Source organism: Pocillopora damicornis, chromosome 2 (genome assembly GCF_964200805.1).
Source record: "Pocillopora damicornis chromosome 2, jaPocDami1.2, whole genome shotgun sequence".
NCBI classification, from domain to species: domain Eukaryota; kingdom Metazoa; phylum Cnidaria; class Anthozoa; order Scleractinia; family Pocilloporidae; genus Pocillopora; species Pocillopora damicornis.
In genome coordinates, this window is record NC_142671.1 from 4,678,262 (window position 1) to 4,700,220 (window position 21,959).

The 21,959-nt window shown below is 39.1% G+C and overlaps 2 protein-coding genes across 2 annotated transcripts; both read right to left on the minus strand.

The window, feature by feature from the left end:
• Window positions 1–7,656: 7,656 nt before the first annotated feature.
• On the minus strand, window positions 7,657–14,243 carry LOC149049630 (inactive tyrosine-protein kinase 7-like; the record flags this gene model as incomplete). Its single annotated transcript, XM_089198630.1, has 5 exons — window positions 7,657–8,016; window positions 8,492–9,086; window positions 9,337–9,485; window positions 10,711–11,025; window positions 13,922–14,243. Coding segments are annotated over 5 exons (1,395 nt in total), but the record flags the coding sequence as incomplete, so codon positions are not given.
• Window positions 14,244–21,106: 6,863 nt separating this feature from the next.
• LOC149049631 (uncharacterized) lies at window positions 21,107–21,733 on the minus strand. Its single transcript, XM_089198632.1, has one exon. It carries the CDS (start codon window positions 21,731–21,733, stop codon window positions 21,107–21,109), a length of 627 nt encoding a protein of 208 aa, XP_089054758.1.
• Between the last annotated feature and the right edge of the window lie 226 nt (window positions 21,734–21,959).

Here is a 21,959-nt window from a genome sequence, read left to right on the forward strand (position 1 = left end):
TGCGTCATAAGGCATTTAAACTAGCCAGACTTATGAATAATTTTGAGACACCGAATGCAACTTTTTATCTCCATAAGTTCAAAAATTTTTAGATGAAAAAATAATCATGATCAAATAAAAATATAGAATGGTGCTTTTTGCAGATTTTACAGAGGAGCCAAGCTGTTTTGGCGGGAACTTTGCACGTCGATCATTATCACCCAGCAGTTAGTTTTCAACATTCGGGGTTTCCACTTGGCTGATATGCACTTAAAGCAGATAAAATGATAAAGGGTTATGAGGGTTATTTTCCTAACCAAGCTTTTTTTCCGTCGGTTTTAATGCCTTACAGAGAAAAAAAAAACTTCAATACTCATTTATTGGACGAGTTGACGAGAACGAACACGGATTTCAAAATGGCGGCTGTTTAACGCTTGCCTCATATTTAATCAAGGAATCGATCTCAATAAGCATGGAGTTCAAAGAAACTCTCCATAAAACTGGTGACAAATTTTCTGTCTTGATAAAGAAGATAATTGAAAATAAACTCCTGGTCTTTTGGATTGGGATTGGCTGCTTCAATGCTAAAAACGCTATAACTGAATTAACATCTTCACGCCGAAAGCAATTGTAATGTTGACATCGTGAAATGAAAGCGATCTTTGCACTAATGAACTCTACTTAAGCAGTAGTGAAAATAAGGCCTAAAAATTTTTATGGATTTGAACCCATGACCTCTGCGATACCGATGCAATGTCTACCAACTGAGCTAACAAGCAAACTGGGAGCTTGTCGTTAATTTGGTTCCGAACAAACCCATGAAGTGATGAATAAATGACTGTTATAACCCAGCTGAGAGGTCCGTATTGAGAAAAACTGTGCCTCAAGAAAGAGGGCACATTTTTTCGCAATACGGACCGACCTAGACTGGTGAATAGCTCTAAACTGAACAATTTTGAGTAAGCAAATGGTGGTAGAAAGAGGGGTAATAGAAACTAAAGAGAGAAGCTTCACTGAAAAATTTTTATTTATGTAGCAGATAAAGGTAATTCAGAAGGCTTCCAAAAAAACTTTGAAACATTTCCTTTTTAACAAGCATCTGTCACAATCTGACACATGTCAATTAGAGAGCGCGTAAAAATGGCAACACGTAATTAATAATGTAATTTGTGATAATCGGTATTGACATAAATTAATATTTTGCCGACACGGAACAGAGAACTGGGTGCGAGCGTAGTACGCGGAGGCTCATGGGTAGTATGTTTGTAAGAAGAGATCGTTGAGAAACTTGTGGCATTCTACGGTCAGCCTTGCCACTAGCACTTTCCCATAAGGTTTATTTTTATTGTGTAATTAGCCTGATATGATTTGTTTTCTTCATTCTCTTCATTGTTTATAGATCAACCTTAAAACCCCAAAGGTGGCGCCACTGCAGTTGGTCGGGGGTACACGGTCCCTATTTTCCTAACAAGAGGTTTTTGGGGTTTACGTGTCCGGCTTTGGCGCATGTAGGACGTTACTTGATGTATCTCTTATCCACTTTGTTGTAAATTCATTGTCACAATTAAAATCTATCTTGGGCCTGGCTGACCAACGCGCCCATGCCTCAACCTTTGAGTGTGTTCGGTTGTGTAGTGAAGGCAAAATCTAATCAAGAAGAAACTAGCGTTAGTGAAGTAGAAGCTCATTTACATAATGGATCGAGAGAGACATGAAATATTCAAAGGAATATTACTACTATTTAGTGGAGAGACTTCAACTTATTCAAAAGAAAATGATCGCAGTAGGTTAATACGATATAACGCTCTCAATATTTGTCACTCTGTCCGACAAGGTAAACTAATCTCCGTTTTGTTCCATCAGCGCCTAACATATAAGAGAATAAATTATTGACTGAGCCATCGGCTGAATCAGTACACAACGTTATGTGGATTAAATACCTGTATGCGAATAAGCGATAACAATGTAATGTAGCCGATAAAAATTCATGGTAGACAACAGGAAGGTATGTAATTCAAATTAAGTCTAAGCTGAGTATTAAAGGCTAGGAAATTTGTTGAAAAATTTCGTTTGGTGCATACCACATTCGACAGTTTGAATGCTTTTGGCATTTCGCATTGCTGGATAGAACTGGCTGTGAATTGCTCCTTGCATGCCGCTAGGCTTAGAGACAAAGACCGACACAGTCATATGAATAATATGTGAATGATATGAAAAATTACTCCTCTCTTTAAAGCAGAGATTTAATAACGATAGGGAAATCATGAACGAAAGGATGTGTGTTTTAAGTTAGTTTGGCAAGTTAGTAAGGGCTACGATTTTCATTCATTATGGCACTTAGATAACTTTTCGATATTCCGGTAGCTACAATGAAGCAACCTTCTTCCTGACCCTCAGCTTTGACTTCATCGTGCAGAATGAAGGCCTCAGCAGGAGCATGGCTTTCAAACGACGCAAGAGATAAATAATAGAAAACAGATCCATTCCCAGCCACTATTCAGACCAAAAGTGTACTTTCAATATTCTTAAATATCAATCTGCTAATTGCTTAATAAAAAAATCTTCTCTTTCAAGTCGAGGACGAGAGAATTTTTCAGTCACTGAAATCAGTGACGTTAATAGTGGGCGCGTGGAGCGGTACAACAAGAAAAAAAATACTCGCAGTTATTTCAATGACACACACAACAGGTTGTGTCAAAATGGTTTACATCAGCGTTTTCACCAGTCCATAATGACCTCAAGTTATCTATAGTTAGGCCGCAGCCCGATTTTTGCTGCAGTTTGCTTTTCTTATTGTAATGAGTCAAACATCTGCTTTGCAGGAAACGGTGCTGATGGCACTCCAGTCAGTTCCTGGCCCAAAAAGCATTATGATAGCGTCTACAACAGCCTCTCTTTAGGCACGGCGAACAAGAAGATCGAAACAATTCATCAGAAAATGAAGAAACAGCTTCCATACGTTCAAAATGACATCAGCATCATCAAAGAAAGAAACAACGCTTTATCGCGAGGTATAGTTACACAATCGATTATCATTTTTTTCCTTTCCATTTGTTTAGAAATGCTGCTTAGATAATAATGGATAGCCTATGGATTTTAACCTTTTTTGATCATGACTTACCGTTTATATTTCCAATGAATTCGCAGAAACTCTCCTCCGAGAAATGCAAAAGAAACGTCCAGAAATCCAAAACGAAATTGCTGCTATCAAAGAAACAAGACGCTTGCTGAAACTCAAGACAACTCTACTAAAATTATTCTTTTTCATAATTCCAAAAAGTTTTCTTTTGTTTTTCCGTTAATTGCAAGATCAAGATGCTTGTCATGTTACCTGCAAAGGTTTAAGTTGGTTCGCGGACAGGCTCTTGCAGAAATCTGTCAATTAAGATAGGGTTGCTTTCGCTTAAATCTTACGATGAATTTACCTTTTCTTCCAGCAGTTAAGAAGAACTGAGCTAAGCTTCAAAAATCTGGTAAAACAAGCAGCGGTGTTTATACAATCGACCCTGATGGTTCAGGTGCTTTTAACGTCTTTTGTGACCAAACAACAGCCGGTCCGGTTAGGGGGGGGGGGGGTGCTGGACAGTGTTTCAGAAGAGACTGGAAGGCTCGGTTGCTTTCCACCGTAGCTGGACTGATAACAAGAATGGGTTTGGTAACCTTTGGTTATTTTGCTGGGACTGGACAGGATACACCGTCTGACAACAATGAAAAACAAGCTCCGTGAGGATCTTATGGCCCTCAAGTGAAACACTGCGTTTGTACTTTCCAACGCACTTTCTACTCTAACCTAGTCTGTAGAACGATGTACAGCAAAACGGCAATTCATGGAGAATATTGGATTATGGCCCGAGTGTAACACCGTAACGCCACTCTATTAAATCAGATACTAGTAACGTCTACAAAAAGAAAAACTGAAAATGTAAACTGGAGAAAGCCGTGCCAGGAGGCCAGAAAAAACCTATCCTAAAAAACCCTGTGGGAAAAACGGATAGGAAATCTGGGGCGGGCCAGGCATGACTTAGTCCTCCGCCGAGACTACTAATTCAATAATTTATCGTAAGAAAACGAAATCCGAAACTAAAGAGCAATAGATCGAGCAACTTTTAAGCTATCATTAACAGTGTGCTTAATGTATCTGTTCTTTGAAATGGCACATTTCCAGTCGGCGTGCATGTCCAGAAGATCAGCAGAAGTACTCCTACACGCAGGATTTGAAGCGGCGCCAGATTTGATACTATGCGTGCCGTAACTAGCAATGTCATCTTAAGGCCATCGCAACTAGTATGCAGAGTCCTGATAGTTGTGGATTTGTGTAATCTGTCGGTATGTGTCGGTTTCCTGTAAATTGTTGTCCGTAATGATTTGTCGTCACGGCTTACCAGGCAGTTTAGGAAAGGTAGTTTATCATTTTCTGCGACTTCTCTGGTAAACTGTATGTAATTGTTTTGTTCATTAAGGTGGTGGTGGAATGTGTTGATTTCGCCTTGTCGCACGGCGGTAAATGTATCGTCAACGTAACGTAGTCAAAGCGGTATCGTTTGTCGGCAAGTCGAAAGGGCGCGTTTCCCTTCTGCATCACATGTACAACTACCGTGTAACTGTTTTTAGTCTTCACCGTTGTACTGAAATTAACTTGAAGTACCCTAAGGTTCAGTAAGGCCATCATGTTCTTTGCCAGTAGTGGTAGAATGGTATATGATGGGATAACTGGGGTAAAGTCCCAGATGCACCCATCACCAAAGCTGAAATGAAGATCAAGCCGGATTTCCCAGGAGAATAATTTATGTAAAATGTACGAGACTGTATAAAAAAGGTGACAATAGAATGTATTTGCAGTCTGTTAGTTGATTCTTGCGTAACTCACTGGATGATCGAGCGAAGTATGTCGAATCAAAGTGCGCAGAGGTTATGGAACCACTCAGCCACACCAACTGAGCCGTAGAACCTCCTCTTGTCCACATACATCATATTGAGTCGCGCATGTTGTATCCTTTATTTTTCATAGTTTTTTCGAACGTGATTGGTTATCACCAGCCCAATTTAAGCACTAATAGGACAGTGTAAGAGTCATGTTTGTAATTGGACAGAGTTGTTGTTTTTTTTTTTGTTTGGTTTGTTTTTTTTTCTTTATGAAAACGTATAAACCATGTCTAGTTTCTTTCTCAAAATTTGTCAAATTAGGACTCCGTGTCGTCCAATTTCGTCTGTTATTATACTGGTGATTGACAATCGGGCTACCGCTTTGCGGTCGTCCGATTTTGTTTTTCGCTCGTATAATTACAGACCGAATTGGACTGCGCTCGGTTCTATTACTATTATAAATTTATCTCTGACATCTTTTGCTTCACGAATTTAAAGTTTTTAGGCATAGGAGAACGTACTGCCTTTGCAACATTTTATAGGTGAACGCTGTAACTGAGAAAAATGACTGAGCCGGTGAAAGAGTTGCTCCACAACGAAATAGCCATTTGCGTATTTTTGAAAAGATTACGAAGATATGAACACGAATTTTGATTGACTACCGTTAGGCACACTAAATCTCTTGCCTATATGTTATCTTTCGATCGAAATCTAAGTAGACTTTCAAATTTAAGTATCTAGCAAATCAAACATCAGAAGAAAAAAGTTTGATGATAAAAGAAATCCGACTGGTTCTCACGAAATCGTAACCAGCTTGTTTTGGTTTTCTTGTTGCTGTTTTTTTGTTAATTTCATAAGCTGACAAGTTTTTCGGATTGTTGCTTCCTGCACTAACTATGACGTGCAATTCAAAAAATGATAGGGGAATTACAAGAACTGAAAAAAAAATTCGAAATTTTACCTAACAGTTCAGAGGTTTCTGTTTCAAGATATTCTCAGTTTATAGCCTAAAAAGGCAACTTCAGTTAATTTGCTCCAAACAAATCCGCATTATGTAGACACCGTTCAGTCAAATTGTTTGCATTTGTAGAGGATATTTATTTTAACAAAGCTTACAGCTTTGTTTTACTACCGGATATAAACTCAAGAAACGAGAACCTAAGATTTTTCCTTGTGATTTCGTGAAAATGGCCTAATCACGAGAAACTGACGTACGAAGATCAGGTCAGAAATAGTAATTATTTATCTTGTATACGTTATGGTCGCATCTCAACCTTAATTACTTTTCCTCTACAAAAAAATACCGAACTGTATTTTAAGTAAGCACCTAGATTGAAATATGCATCCTTCGATATTTGAAAGTTGATTTTTATCCCGTACTTTTGAGGTAAATGGGTCCCAGAGTCAGCAAAGCTTCATATATATGATCGCTGTTTTTTACGATTCCTGACTTATTTCCTTGAAATTTAGAGATTCTCAAGTATTGAAAGTTTCAAGGATTTATTATTGCAAGTTCAGCGCTTAACTAGTTTTCGTCCGGTTTCCTTCGTCTCTGCTCTGCTTTTTGTTGCGAAGCAGTCGTGTCAGTTCCTGTTGATGTCCAGTACAGGTACGTTCAGTCGTCCTGTTGGTACGCAAAAGAGAACTTTATGTTACGCAACAAAGAATAGAGACGAAGTGAGGACAACTTGGTAACGAATATCTCTTCTCGTCCCTTAGACAAGACTGAAATCATTTTTCCAAGTACCTGACGACGATACTACAACCACTGACCCACAAGTCCAGACGTAAACTGTAATCCACAGACGACTTAATTAACGCCAACAAGACTGGATAGACATTTGCCCTTTCTACTGTAAACCTACCCACACAGACAAATACCTCGCTTTCGATTCTCACCACCCTATTTGCCATAAAAAGTCTGTAGCCAAAACTTTACTCAGGAGGGCTAACTGTCTACCATCTTCATTCGATTCGAAGGCTGAGGAGAGGTAATATGTTTCTAATGTCCTAAAGGCAAATGGCTATTCAAAAACCTTTCTCCCCAACTGCCAAAAACAAGTTACAACTAGTAACTCTCTTGATGAAAGGGAACCAGCGACTGGTTTTGCTGTTATTCCTTACATTCAGGGTGTTACGGAACCCATCAAGAGAATTTTGAATAGCCACAACGATAAAGTGGCTCAAAAGCCTTTTCAGACTTTGGGGCATATTTTCGCCGAATCTAAGGATCCTGTCACGAAAGAACAACGAACCGACGCCATTTATTCTATTCCTTGCAATGACTGTGACAACGAATACATCGGACAGACCAAACGTCAGTTTGGTACACGTTTGAAAGGGCATCGAAAAGCGGTTTTCTTTTGCGAATGGGAAAATCCAGCTTTATCGGAGCACACATGCCTAACCAACCATACAATTGGGTGGGATAATTCTAAAATTATCACCACAAGACTAGTCGGCGTTACTACCAGCGCCTTTGTTTGGAGGCTTGGCATATTAACTCCGCCCGCGCTCCTTTTAATCGTGACGATGGCGGCTTGCTTCCTGACGCCTATTTACACCTCGTCGGAAAAAAGGCAGCTAATTAGGGATCATATAAAAGGACCTCTTGTTGCAGCGTTTAGATCATCCCTGATGAAGGCACTAGACAGAAGTGTCGAAACGTTGGGTCTATGAATTGTAATTTCTTCGGTTACATTCATTAAGTCTGATAACCAGAGTAGCATCAAACCATGTCTGGTTCCCGTGTGAACTTTAATAAAAATTAAACTGTTATGAGTTCAATTATACACAAAGTCAGATGGCTAGATCTTGGTTCCTTTTTGGTGAAATCAGTATTTATTTGCTTTTTTGTATCTCTCAACAAAACGGATAAGATCTTTCTTTAACAACGTAGTTTATAAATTCTACAAGACGAAAGATTCTATGATTATATGATTCTGACTAAATCCTAAGATTCTGAGCGCTGTTGCTTATCAAATTGTTACAGTGTAGCAAACTGAAATTGGCACAACTGAGGTTAGTTTTAGATAGTAGGACGCATTTCCCTACATCGTGAACTAAAATATTGCTCGGGCTATGAACATAAGCTTTCTACATAAGTATGCTTTGGCTCTAGTTCACTTCAAATCTTCCACTTATTTCATCCTCGGTGATGTTAATATATGTCCTCTGAAATTGATGAATCAAAGAGAAGAAGATATTTCAGGTTAGATGCACGAGTGAAGCTTGAAATGAAAAAAAATTGTAATCATATAAAAACAGCAGATAGTAAAGAAAATAGTAACAAGGCGGTAGATGAGAAAGAGATATAAAAAAACTCTTGAGATACCGCTAATTAGGTAAGCAGTGATACACCGTTTGAACCATTATAATCTGACGATAAACAAAGGTGATAATTATTCATAAGTTGGTTAGGTTGTGTTGTACGTAGAATGCAAAGAAAACGAAAAATACTGAGAATACTCTGCCAGTCCAATCACCTTGCTACAAATATTACGTTAAAGAATTCATATTGCAATTGGATAACATACAATAGTCCCAAAAATACGTGTAATCGAATTTTATTTGCTGATCCGCCCACACTGCCTAGAAAACAATAACTGAGTAAAGATTTAAGCCAATAGAATAAGACCCTTATGCATACCTTTCAACTTCTTTACTACAATATCAGTAATGCTACCATTCCTTCCACCATAGCGACCTTTGTAAACGATTCCATATTCTCCTTCACCTAGTACCTCATCGAGTACTTCGAGAGTACCTTGGTTTTTTTCGCTCTCCTCTATCTCAGTGAAGAGAGATGTTTGTATTTCGTCGCTATCCTTGTCACTATCCATCCCACTGTCTTGATACGAAATAATGTTGACATCACAGTGACCACAGCCATCTTCGGCACTTTGGTGACCATTTCGTGAGTTAAACAACTCTTCTGCATAGCCTTTTTGATCAAAGATGGAATTTAGGAAATGTTTATCTCTGACATCTAGTGGAGTCGGAGTCCTTCTTTCCTCGGACGATACTCTCGGTATCGAGTCAATTATCCAGTCGTCATGCGTATGCTTTTTATTTTTTAGCTGCACATAGTTATTCTTATTTTCACCAACTAACAACGAAGAGATAGCATTTACCTCTAAAAGCTCATTTTCTTCCGTATCAGCATTCATATCTTTCAGTATCATCTCAGCCAAATCTTTGTTGTCTATGCAGGCCACATAGATCTCTTCCGCACCTTCATTGCCCTGATATTGATACAGACAGAAGAGCAACATGTTCATTTGAGAGCAGTTTTAAGGTGTTAGAAATCGTTACAAATCCCCTGGCGATCGAAATGCCCAATTGTTCAAAACAAAAAGGATAATTTATTCTCCACTTTGAGTATTCTTGCGAATTTTATTTAACAGCGATTATAGTTGGGAAACAGTTTTGTGGGCGTTTGATCAAGTTAACTTTTAGTTGCTATGAAGTTCGATTGCACTCAATAAGTGTCACCTCATGGTTTCTTCTTGCACGTCGATACAAAAACGCCATAATGCATCCGCTCATGAATGCAATTATAACGCCACCACACACACCAAGTGCAGTAACCAGGGGAACAGAACGTTGTTGTTCCTTTATTGGCAGGGCTGTATTTGAAGAAGCTTGTTGAAATATGAAGAACAATGAAAAAACAGTGAGATTGAACACTGCATGGGATTATCCAGCGCATTATATGGTGCTGCAGGTCGTTTCGTCTCATAGTGTGAGAAACTGAAACCTTATTATCTGCCCTCTAGGATTTGCATAGAGCGAGGAAATATTAAATTTCAACTTTCATTTAATTGCTCAGTCGGCAAAAATGATGTTTTTCTTCAATTTAGATAGAGTAAAATCTCATACTGAGTTCTGCTACACGATTGCCCCTCAAGGAAAATGAATGCAAAGTGTAGTATCAACATGCAACCTCATCTAACTTTTATGAACAGGAACGTGAGATTTGGAAGCTATTTCCTCAGCGCTGCTCTTTGGGATACATATGTCCAGTATTCAAGTGAACTGTTCTAAAAAACTTTCTGTTAGTGCCTTTTGAAAGCATTTCTTTCAAGTACTTCCATCGCCTTCTCAGAAGAAATGGTCGTTTCATAACAAAATTTAATGCCAAGATTAGAAACATTGAGCATATGTATCACCAAGATACTTTGTGAACAAGAATGCCGGATATGATGCTTTTTCTCCCGCACTGTTATTTGCAAAGCAGTAATATTTCCCATCATCTTCCCTCTTTACACCCTTTATTACCAGCTGGCTATGTATTTGCTCATCGTCGAGAAAAATCTCAGCTACTCTAGTCCAGTTGTTAGATTGTACAGCACGTGCGTCAACGTTCTTTATCCATGTGATAGATGGGATGACCTTTGGCGGCGCAGTCAAAGGTTGCGTTGAAACCAGCGTCAACAGTTTGGTTCTTAGGATCCTCAACAATCTCTGGTGCCAGGGAAGCTTACACCGGCAATTTCAGATGACGATGGATATTTTTTTTGAAGAAAGAAAGTAAAATTTGAGAAGCCGTCAGTGAGTAAAGATCAAGTAAAGCAGGGAAGATGGGTAATTAAGGAAAACGCTAAAGGGATAAAGAGAGCTTCGTCACGATAAAGACATCTTGAAATAGTAAGACCACGCCTTATAGAAGTTCTACCATGTCCTATCGATTTTGTTCAAGCTTGTCTTTTTTCTATCCATGTTACTTATCCACTAGAGCACCCTGACTTCTCTTAGATATGGTAGCTAGTCCATGGAAGATAAATATCAATACGCAGCAAATTCTTAGTACGCACAATTCAGTGCACAAACCACTTGTCATAGAGAAACATAGAGCATTTGTCTCACCTGGATCCTTTGTGGACAAGAATGCCGGCTTTGATGCTTTTTCTCCCGCACTGTTATTTGCAAAGCAGTAGTATTTTCCATTATCTTCCCTCTTTACACCCTTTATTACCAGCTGGCTATGAATTTGCTCGTCGTCAAGGAAAATCTCAGCTACTCTAATTCGGTTGTAAGATTGTACAGCAAGTGCGTCATCGTTCTTTATCCATGTGATAGACGGCATAGGATGACCTTTGGCGGCGCAGTCAAAGGTTGCGTTGAAACCAGCGTCCACAGTTTGGTTCTTAGGATCCTCAACAATCTCTGGTGCCAGGGAAGCTTACACCAGCAATTTCAGACGACGATGGATATTTTTTTTGAAGAAAGAAAGTAAAATTTGAGAAGCCGTCAGTGAGTAAAGATCAAGTAAAGCAGGGAAGGTAGGTAATTAAGGAAAACGCTAAAGGGATAAAGACAGCTTCGTCACGGTAAAGACATCTTGAAATTGTAAGCCCACGCCTTATAGAAGTTCTATCATGTCCAATCAATTTTGCTCATGCTTCTGTCTTTTTTCTATCCATGTTACCTATTCACTAAAGCACCCTGACTTCTCTTAGATATGATAGCTAGTCCATGGAAGATAAATACCAATGCGCAGCAAATTTTTAGCACACGCAATTCAGTGCGCAAACCACTTGTCACCACGTTTTCTACTTTACCTAAGTATTATTTTTTACATGAAATATTTTCAAGAAAGCTGATTTAGATGGCGGGGTTACGAGAAAGTGAAAAAAAATCCCAGGAAGGTAGGTACCATTTGGTAAAATGTTGCTTTACTGTCAGTTAAATCGCCATTGTAAAGACGACATGCGATTTCTTTCGTAAGGTGAGAGCGAATTAGAGTAATAAACAGACGAAAGCTTTTAGAGCAGGAAATGAGATAACTTGTGGTTTCCGCGAGCAATGAATCATTCCGTATCACTCATCAGGTTTTATGCTTTCGTAGAAAAGGTTGTGGTTATTCATCGTGGTGAATAACAATAAAAGCTAAGTTTTTCGTTTATCTCACGATGTAGTCACGTGTGATGTAAATCGCGACATTTCGACTGCATACTGCTTGTCTTTTTTAGGTGATGAGGTCGACTGGTCATGCGTGATCTTATAAAGCACGATGCTCTGCCGTGATTAATTGTTATTCAACAGCTCTGACTGGTGCATTTCGATCCTTGCTGTCAGTCAATGATTTGCTCCCTCGGCGGTCCGCTGTCGCACGGCTCTCCTGTTGTTGTGTTTTCTGGGCATCCACGCTTCTGGAATTTCTATTCCACTATCCCTGTTGATGTTGTCAGGGTGAAGTCTTACATGAATTGCCTCTTTGACCCTGAGCGTGTAGTAATAAGGGTCATGATCAATAAACTTTACTTCATTCCAGAGTGGCTTATGTCCGGTGTTGTGGGCATGCTTTGAAACGGCGGAGGTCTTAGTACAGGAGGGTCGTATGTCTCAATCGTGCTCCTTAATTCTGTCTTGTATAGGTCTTCCAGTCTCTCCGATGTACACCTTGCCGCATTCACAGGGAATCCTGTAAACTACGTCATCTTGTTTAGCCGGGTCGACAGCGTCTTTTGGTCGTACTAACTGACCCTTAGCGTAGTCTCCGACTTGAAACCAGCGCGTGCACCTTGTTGTTGTAGGCAACGGCGAAGCTGTTCGGACAGACCTTTGACATAAGGTAAAACCGCAGTAGCTTTGATCTCGTTGGCGGGTTCGGCACCCACCAGAGCCTAACATCACGAAGGAGATGCGAGATGCACTTACAAGCCTGATAGAAGACGAGTCCATAATGGTTCTCCCAGCAGACAAAGGGCGCGCTAACGTAGTCATGGATACACACCTACCGAGCTAAGAATGTCTACGCTTATTGAGAACGGACCGTACCAGCTCCTCAACAAAGATCCGACGGACCGTCCAACCCACGAGTTGTCCGAAAAGCTGCTTACCTTAAAGCGAAGCAGATATTTATCAGAGGCTGTTGACAACAAGATCACACCCCGACACAAACAGCCGCCTAGAATCTACGGTTTACCGAAGATCCGTAAGGCCGATGTACCGCTAAGACCTATCGTGTCGTGCGTAAACACCTTTGCATATGATTTATCCACTTACTTAGCCAACATCTTGTCTCTTTTAACAGTAAAGTCAGAGTACACGGTGACCAATTCAGCCCACTTCGTATCCACCATCATTTCGATCCTTGCTGTTCACTCAGTGATTTGCTCCCTCGGCGGTCCGCTATCGCACGGTTCTCCTGTTGTTGTGTTTCTGATCGTGGGCATCCACGCTTCTGGAATTTCTATTCCACTATCTCTGTTGATGTTGTCAGGGTGAAGTCTTACATGAATTGCCTCTTTGACCCTGCGCGTGTAGTAATAAGGGCAATGAATGTGGCAAGGTGTACATCGAAGAAGACCTATGCAAGACAGAATTAAGGAGCACGATCGAGACATTCGACTCGCCCGTACCGAGATCTCCGCCGTTTCAGAGCATGCCCACAACACCGGACATAAGCCACTCTGGAACGAAGTAAAGTTTATTGATCGTGACCCTTATTACTACACGCTCTGGGTCAAAGAGGCAATTCATGTAAGACTTCACCCTGACAACATCAACAGAGATAGTGGAATAGAAATTCCAGAAGAGTGGATGCCCACGATCAGAAAACAAAACAACAGGAGAGCCTTGCGATAGCGGACCGCCGAGGGAGCAAAACACTGAGTGAACAGCAAGGATCGAAATGCACCAATCAGAGCTGTAGAATAACAATTAATCACGGCAGAGCATCATGCTTTATAAGATCACGCATGACCAGTCGACCTCATCACCTGAAGAAGACTAGCAGTATGCAGTCGAAACGTCGCGATCTACATCACACGTGACTACATCGTGAGACAAACGAAAAAATTAACTTTTATAGGTTTGATACTGTTTCGAAAATATAATTTTTTCCTCTTCTAATTATCACTGATTTTCCAAACTTTGATTGTGGCCAGGCAGTATGATTAAAGATCGAAAGATTAGAATGAGCTTTATGCTGGCACCGCATTTGCCAATTTACTTTATTATGAAATTTCTACGCAAATGTGTGCTCACCAACAAGACCCTTTTATGCGATTTAACTCATGTCATCAATTACTTTATTGCTTCTCGAGGAGATTACTTTATATTTTTTGCCTACCTTGCAGCTCAATTTCGACAACTTTTTGCTTGCAATATCCCTCATAATCATTCTGAGCCTCACAAGTGTAGCTTCCAAACTGTTCCATAGTCAACCTCCCGAGCATTAATGTGCAGCGTAGCTTTTTGACTTTTGATGTACCCTGCAGGCATTTGGCTCCAGCTGGTCTACCCTGAGGATCATACCACTGAATATACTTGGTCCATCTCCTTGGATAAAGCCGGTGGTCATCCCTTGGCCACGCTATGCAAGTCAAGTTAATATCTGCACTTACTGTTAATGTGCGGTTTGGTGGACTTGAGAAGATATCCACTTCAGGTATCACTAGACGGAAAAGTTAAAAAAAATTAAATGCGTGGTCCTCGAGGTAACCTTAATCAATCATAACGATGACTCAATCAATGACTTCATTATAAAGACTTGATTTGTGGATCAAGAGTGTAAATTTAGATTTGTAAACAAAAATGCAGTTGTTACCAACCCTTTTCTCTATTGCATCTGTCGCTCATTTCCTCGGATGAAAGGTTGCTTAGAGCACTGGCAACAAGTAAAAGCATGAAGAAGTTGCCAGCGTTTCCAAGCCAATGTGTGTTTAGCATTCTGGTCATTGGATGTTCGTTCACTTCCTCGTACAAAAGTTACCTAAATGTAAAATCGTTTGTTTGCTATGGCATAAGGCAAAACGTCTTTTTTAAAACCAAAGCGGGCAGTAGATGAAGGAAACGTTTCTTTTCATCAACATATTAATTGTCAAGTTATTACCAAACTTCCATAGGGGAAATGAGCCGAAGTGCAAAATGATAGGCGAGGGAGAGGGTTAAACCTGCTTTTTAGGATGTGGCTTTATCATTATTACTATTATCAGACTTGTTGTTATTATTTTCATTATTATCACCATAATGATAGCTATCATCATCATTATTTTTATTGTTATTACTATTATTATTATCATTATTATTATTGTATGCATTTTGGCATATGAGTCAATTTTAATGAGGCCGCAATAGCGGTGGCTATATCTATTAACCGAGCGAAAATGATCCCATTATTTTCTATTACTGGTCCAAAAAGCTTAAAAGAATAGAAGCATAAGACCTCATTTCAGAAAGTCTGTTTCGTGACCAAGAAAATGCAATGAACAAAAATTACAACCAGATGGCTTATAAGTTGTCTCGTGCAAAATGTCATATCTTGTTACCTACGCAACGATGCGCACGAAACCTGACCAAAATGTAAATTGAAGGTCTGAATAAAGCCTAATGAAAACAGAAGATGAGAGTTCGTCATGAAAAACTGATGGGAAAAACGTAAAAGAAATAAGAAAATCTCATTCACTTACCTTGTTATATTTTTATGATGGTTGTCGATTTTTTAAGTTTTATATTTTTGACACATTTCATTTCCCACGGGATAATTTAAGTGAGTCTTGTAAAAGCTTAAGATGTTCTTCATTTGAAGAAATGTCAATTTTCCCACTGATGTCTCAAATTGCTGAATCTCGATGAGTTTTGGCACTTAGAGACAGCTTTGGTGAGTTCTCGCGAGAATAGAGTATTTTAAAATATAAAAATTAATAAATAGTAAAAGTCGTGATGAGAAAAAGGTCATTCAACCCACCTCAAGTCTTTTGCTTGCCACAGCAGACAAGACAAAATGTGAATATATTTAACTTTCTAACGTTGGAATAAACATAAAGAAAACAGGTGTTTTTGCCCACATATGTCACAATGTAGATCTTTATCGATCCAATAGTATACCTAGCAGCTATATTTCAATTTATTTGACACTGCATGAGGCCACGCCTAGAGACCATTTAAGCTTCCACTGATGTTCATTAAACATGTAAGAGTGTGTTAAAATGGTTCTCAAGGTTTGGCAGCAACTGCAATAGACACATCTCCATGATTGCTACCCAAGTTTAAAATTTATGACCGAAAAAAAAACATATAAATGAAAAAACTCATCGTGCGTCATAAGGCATAAACTAGCCAGACTTATGAATAATAATGAGACACCTAAAGCAACTTTTTATCTCTATAAGTTCAAAAAATTTTAGATGAAAAAATAATCATGATCAAATAAAAATATAGAATGGTGCTTTTTGCAGATTTTACAGATGAGCCAGGCTGTTTTGGCGGGAACTCTGCATCGATCATTATCGCCCAGCAGTTAGTTTTCAACATTCGGAGTTTCCACTTAGCTGACGTGCACTTAAAGCAGATAAAATGATAAAGGGTTATGAGGGCTATTTTCCCAACCAAGCTTTTGTTCCGTCGGTTTTATTCCCTTACAAAGAAAAACTTCGAATGATTCATTTATTCGAGCAGTTGACAAGAACGAACGCGGATATCAAAATGGCGGCTTTTTAACGTTTGCCTCATATCTAATCAAGGAATCGATCTCAATAAGCATGGAGTTCCATAAGAGTGGTGACAAATTTTCTGTCTTAATAAAGAAGATAATTTAAAATAAACTTCTGGGATTGGCTGCTTCAATGCTAAAAACGCTATAACCACGCCGGGTCAGCTGTCGGCAATTTTTGATCACGCTATGTCGCCAAAGATGGCGGTCTGGCCGTTGTCATAACTGATAGCCCTGGGAACTAGTTTTGAACAGTATATAAAGAGCTCGCGTTGCTATCTGGGAAAGACCGGAATGAATTGAAAGCAGTATGCTGCAAAAATACGAAGAACGAGCTTTATTTTGATACTAAATTCAACGGCAAAAATTAAATGTGTGAATTTTCCTGTCTTCGCTTTCGCCCCATCATGGTGCCGTAAGGAACTGATCTGAAGATGGCTAACTTCAGCTTCAAAAGGCTTTTTCGTTCTACTGAACATAGCATGAAGTGTTGCAAAAATGGAAACTACAAACCTTCGGTAAGAAACGTATGTTTTTCGTTTTGGGGATTTCGATTCACTTTTTCAGAAATATTGCTTTTTTTATGAGTGGTTTGTGTCAGACTCTGGCACGAACAGACCGGTACTCAAATGATTAAGACTTACTTTCTGAACCTTCAACACTAGTGATATGCCTCTCAAGCGACAGCATATGACCGCATTGCTGTCGGGCAATACACGAAGGCAAGGAAAAGCTTGCAGGAGGAGTTCGCCAGAGAGAAAGCCAGCCTTTCTCAGCTTTCAAAAGAGGTGAAAACACTTCAGCGAAAAGTTCAGAGACTGGATGATAAGGTAAACAAATTAAGGATGACTACCTTCTGTTTGAAATGAAATTAATACGACTAGAATCCGCTCTCGCTACTGTATGATTTCCCTAATTTATTATAAAAGTATTCTTTGAAATCTATCGGTGATTATTTAGTCTATATGTTTCACTATTTAGTCTTATCAGCCCTTTATTAAAACACATCGACCTCATTTTGTAACATAATCCAGTAAGAAATTCTTCCAAGACAATCACAATACAAATAGACGTGTGGGTGAAGAGAAATCGGGTTTTATCTTGTAAACACTGTTACGTGTTAAGTTTTGTTGTTGAAGGCCAAGCGAACCAAAATTGCCAAATTCAATATGAAAATGCACACTACTGCATGCAATTTAATATTTGGAATATAATTAACATATCTATATACACAAACACAGAATCTTTTAGCTCTGCAAGTTTTGACAGCAATGTTTTTGAGACATTTTATTAACAGACGTAAGGTGTAAAATGTGGAGATTTCTAAGCTTATGGAATATTTTCAGAAAAAAGGACTGACTGAGAGTCAACAAAAAGAAGTTCACAACCCAGAAGGTGAAATACAAACATATTGTTACCGGTATGTCATGTTTGTTTGAAAATAATAATTATGGCCAGGAACAAGAGAAGTTAGGGTATTCTTTATGATACTGGGTAGTTTCTCTTAGTTTTATGCTGAGATGATAACTGAAACATGATGTGCAATTGTGAATATAATGCGGGGATATTTTCTGGATTACAGTATTAGAGGTGGCCATCGTCTCAAGTGTATGACACCATTCTATCTGACAATACAGAATTAGAAGCTATGAAAAAACAACAGGGCATAATCGGTAGTCTCTTTTTCTAAACAGTGACTCATGTATATCCACCAACTAACACTGTCTCACCTGAGACGTTAGAGCGTAGATGTAAAGAAACATTTGAAGCTGCCATGAAGATTCATGGAGGAACAATTTCTAATAAAAGACCTGCACTTGATGGTCTCTACCACACCTTATCTAAAAAGTGCAAAACCAGTGTTCTAGGTGATTATGTATTATCTAACAGTAAGGTTACAAATTATATCATCAAGCAATGTAAAAAAAATCAGTTGGCAGAATTTGAATGTTCAAAAAATAATGTATCGCTTAGCATAGCTACTTACTATACATCTGGGGTAATGGGGAAAAGGAAATACCAAGCGGTGAGGCTAACATCATCAATGAAGTCCAGTGATGCAAAGAGGGGGGGTAAAACAGCTATCAAGTTTATGCCAAACTGTCCCATACCAAAACCTTTTACTTACAATTCTCTTGTGAATGAAATAAAAAAGATTGATGTAGAAAAGATCTATTCCATGGAAGAAGAATTCTCTAAAGACATAGATGATGAAAATATTAATGGATGCTTTAGAGACTTAAGAGAGTATTTGCCCTGACTAGCAAAATTTTATTTGAACATGCAAAGGAAACGCAAAGGTGCATTAAAATGGTTTGGAGAAACAGAGGGTAGGTTTCTTGTTGCATTTGAGGGGGATGGATGCCCTTTTGGTAAAAACGAATCTGCTTGTTCGTTCCTTATCAGCTTTCTTAATGTTGGAAAGAGAGTGGCATCCAGCAGTGACAATATTTTAGTCTTTGCGGGTAATGTAGAGGAGACCTCCCTTATTGTGAAAAAGTACATTAACTTTGTATGTAAACAAATCAAGGATTTAAAGGGATGTGAAAAGGCTGAAATTTTCAGGCATGAATTTATTATATTGGTTGGGTTACCTGAGCAGCATCATGAACCTTGTTCTTACACTCCTAGCAAAAACGATTATATTCCTCAAAGGGTTTTTAATGACAGTAACTACTGCTACTGTGGAGTACATAAAGCTGATCCTACTGATAAGAGCTGCTGTTTATGTAGTGATCATCTCATGGCACTAATTCATAAAAGTGTGAAAGAAGGAAAAATTGTTGCAGGATTATCCTAGTTTCAGATATTGTTAATACAATCAAACGAAGGTGAAGTGACATGAATTGTAGGTAAACTCAACGATAAGTTTTGAAGTTGTGGGAGTTTGCTCGTTTGTTTGCTGCCATGGCGCGTGTAAATCAGCCATTTTTTCACAAAAACACTAAAAATCAAATGAGACACGCTAACAAGACCCATGGGGAATTTTAATGCGGCTCTTTCTCCTTGAATTAATTCGGCTTTTTGTGGTGCAGTTACTGTACAAAGGGTCAAATTGAACTGACTTGCAAAGACTTCCCGAGAGAGTATTTGTCATGTTTTTAGAAGACTGAAAACTTTGCTCACCGTTTCACAACAACAAAAAAATTGTTTGAGAGAATTTAGATATCAAATGAATGAAAGTTCCATCGATTTATTTAATTGAACACAACGATTTCAATGTGACAACCGAAAATGACCAACAGTTTAACAAGGGTGACCACCAGAGTGAAGACTGGATAAGGCACCGTTCTCTCATTTACAGAAACTATACAAGAGACTGCAATTCTAGAGTTAGCCTCCACAGGAATACCACGAAGTGTTTAAGGTTTTCGACTAAACATCTCAGTGCTACACCATCATCCCCCCAGATGAACGGATGTATAAAAATTATATGCATGGCAACACGTAAGTAATACTAATCAAGAGGAAACTAGCGTTAGTGAAGTAGAAGCTCATTTACATAATGGATCGAGAGGGACATTAAATATTCAAGATAACACCTTTGGAAATGGAACTTTGAACAATCATCAAGACCCGCAGGATCCCGCGCGCAACGCGTCGCATAACGAAAACCAGTCAAAATGAGAACACTTCCTCCCAAAAATATTATTGGCCAACGTCATGTCTCTTGTGCCAAAGATCGAAGAAGTATCCGAGTTCGCTGTGCTTAATGATGTTGATTTGGCATGTATTACTGACACTTGGTTGAAAGATCGCATAGTTAACAATGTAGTAGAGATCCCTGGCTACTCCATCATTCGCCGGGACAGAGAAGAGGTTGAGCACGGCGGGGATATTCTAAATACTAGCTGATCGATGAACTCAAATGTTGCGAAGAACACGAAATTCTATGGGTCCATCTGAGGCCAAAGCGACTCCCCCGTGGGTACTCCTGCCTAGTTAGGGCAATTGTTTACCTTCCTGATCCATCAGCTGAGAACGATAGCAGCATTCGGAACCACCTTTCTATTTCTCTGGCCCTAGCAGAGTCTATGTATCCGAACTGTGCATTAGTGGTCGGTGGTGATTTCAATCGCCTGAACTTACAGCTCGTGAATAACCATTACCATCTTCGGCAAATTGTGAAAGTTCCTACACGGAAAAATGCTACTTTGGATCTCATTCTTACAGACTTTGCGGCTCAGGCGTAACTATTTCAAGTGACCTATCTTGGAACGCGCATATCACAGAAGTGATAAAAAAAAGGCAGCTAAAAGGCTCTATTTTCTCATCCAGCTTAAAAGAGCCCGCGTTTCTCAGAAAGATCTTTGTCTTTTTTACATCGCAGGTGTGCGCTCCGTTTTCGATTATGCTGTACCTGTGTTTCATTATGCTCTGCCTGCCTACTTAATGCAAGAACTAAAACGCGTTCAGAAAAGGGCAAAGCGAATCATCTGCCCTGACATGGAATATCAGCACGCGTTAGCGCTAACGAACCTACCGTCCGTAGGGAGCATCATAGTGATATTTGCAAGCGTACGTTTGAAAGTATTTTCAATGATAGCAGCCATAAACTCAGGAAATTACTGCCACCCTAAAAATGAAAGCAAGCACAATCTTAGGCACGCGTGGTCCTTCAGCATACCGCGCTGTAAAACAAACAGATTTAAGAATACAATCAAAAACGTTAATTTCCTGCTCCGGAAGCATAACAAAAGTTAAAAATTTTTTTCCAAACTCGGAGCTAAAAATTAAAACTTATGAAATATTTCGTCCGTATTTCGACCGGACTTCATCAGTCAATGATATGAATGTTAAAAAGATGAATTTTAAAAAGGTTTTTTAACGCCTCTTGGGGGTTAGAATTGTGTTATAGATAGCTGCTAATTCGTAACCATTGTCTCTGTTTAACGCCGGTTTCGTAAGTTTAATTTGAATAGCTTCTTTTATCCTGCGTTTGAAGGTGTTAACTTCGGTTGCTGGTACTTTTGTCTTATTTGGGTCCACCGAGTGGCCCTCTAGGCGACAATGCTCGTGAACAGCTGATGAACTTCTTGATTGGTGTTCTTTCACTCTGATTTCCAAAGCGCGGGCCGTTTCGCCAACGTACTCCTTGTTACACTTCTCACAATGGATCTGGTACACAGTACCGCATTTCTTGAGATTGACAGTTGTGTCCTTGACACGTACCAATTGTGATCTTAAAGAATTGACGGGTTTATGAATAAGTGTAACATCGTGTGACTTGAACGCTCTTTGCAGGCGTTCCGAGATACCTTTGATGTATGGTGTTGATGCATAGATTTTCTTCTCGTTTTGAGGCTCTTCGGTATCTTCTGTTGTAGATTTTGGATGTGGTATTGTTAGCATCCATTCTGGATAGTTATTCATTTTTAGAGCTTGCTTGACATGCTGTGTTTCTCTAGTTCTGTCCTCGTTTTCCGTAACCAAGGTCTGAGCTCTCAACATCAGGGTGTTAACCACAGCTCTTTTGTGTTGTAGATGATGGTTTGACTGGAAGTTTAGGTACTGGTGTAGTTTTATTATGGCTATGAATAGTTTTATTATGGCTTCATGCGCCCTAGTGGATACTGTTTAAATTATTATACTTTTAACAATATGATTTCAAAAAGATGTTTATAGTTTTTAAATGTTTTAGATATTATTATCATTAGCATGTGCATTCGCTTGATTT

Bases quoted from the DNA above. Each gene is read 5' to 3' on its own strand.
- LOC149049631 (XM_089198632.1), bottom strand. From the start codon at position 21,733: ATGTTGAGAGCTCAGACCTTGGTTACGGAAAACGAGGACAGAACTAGA.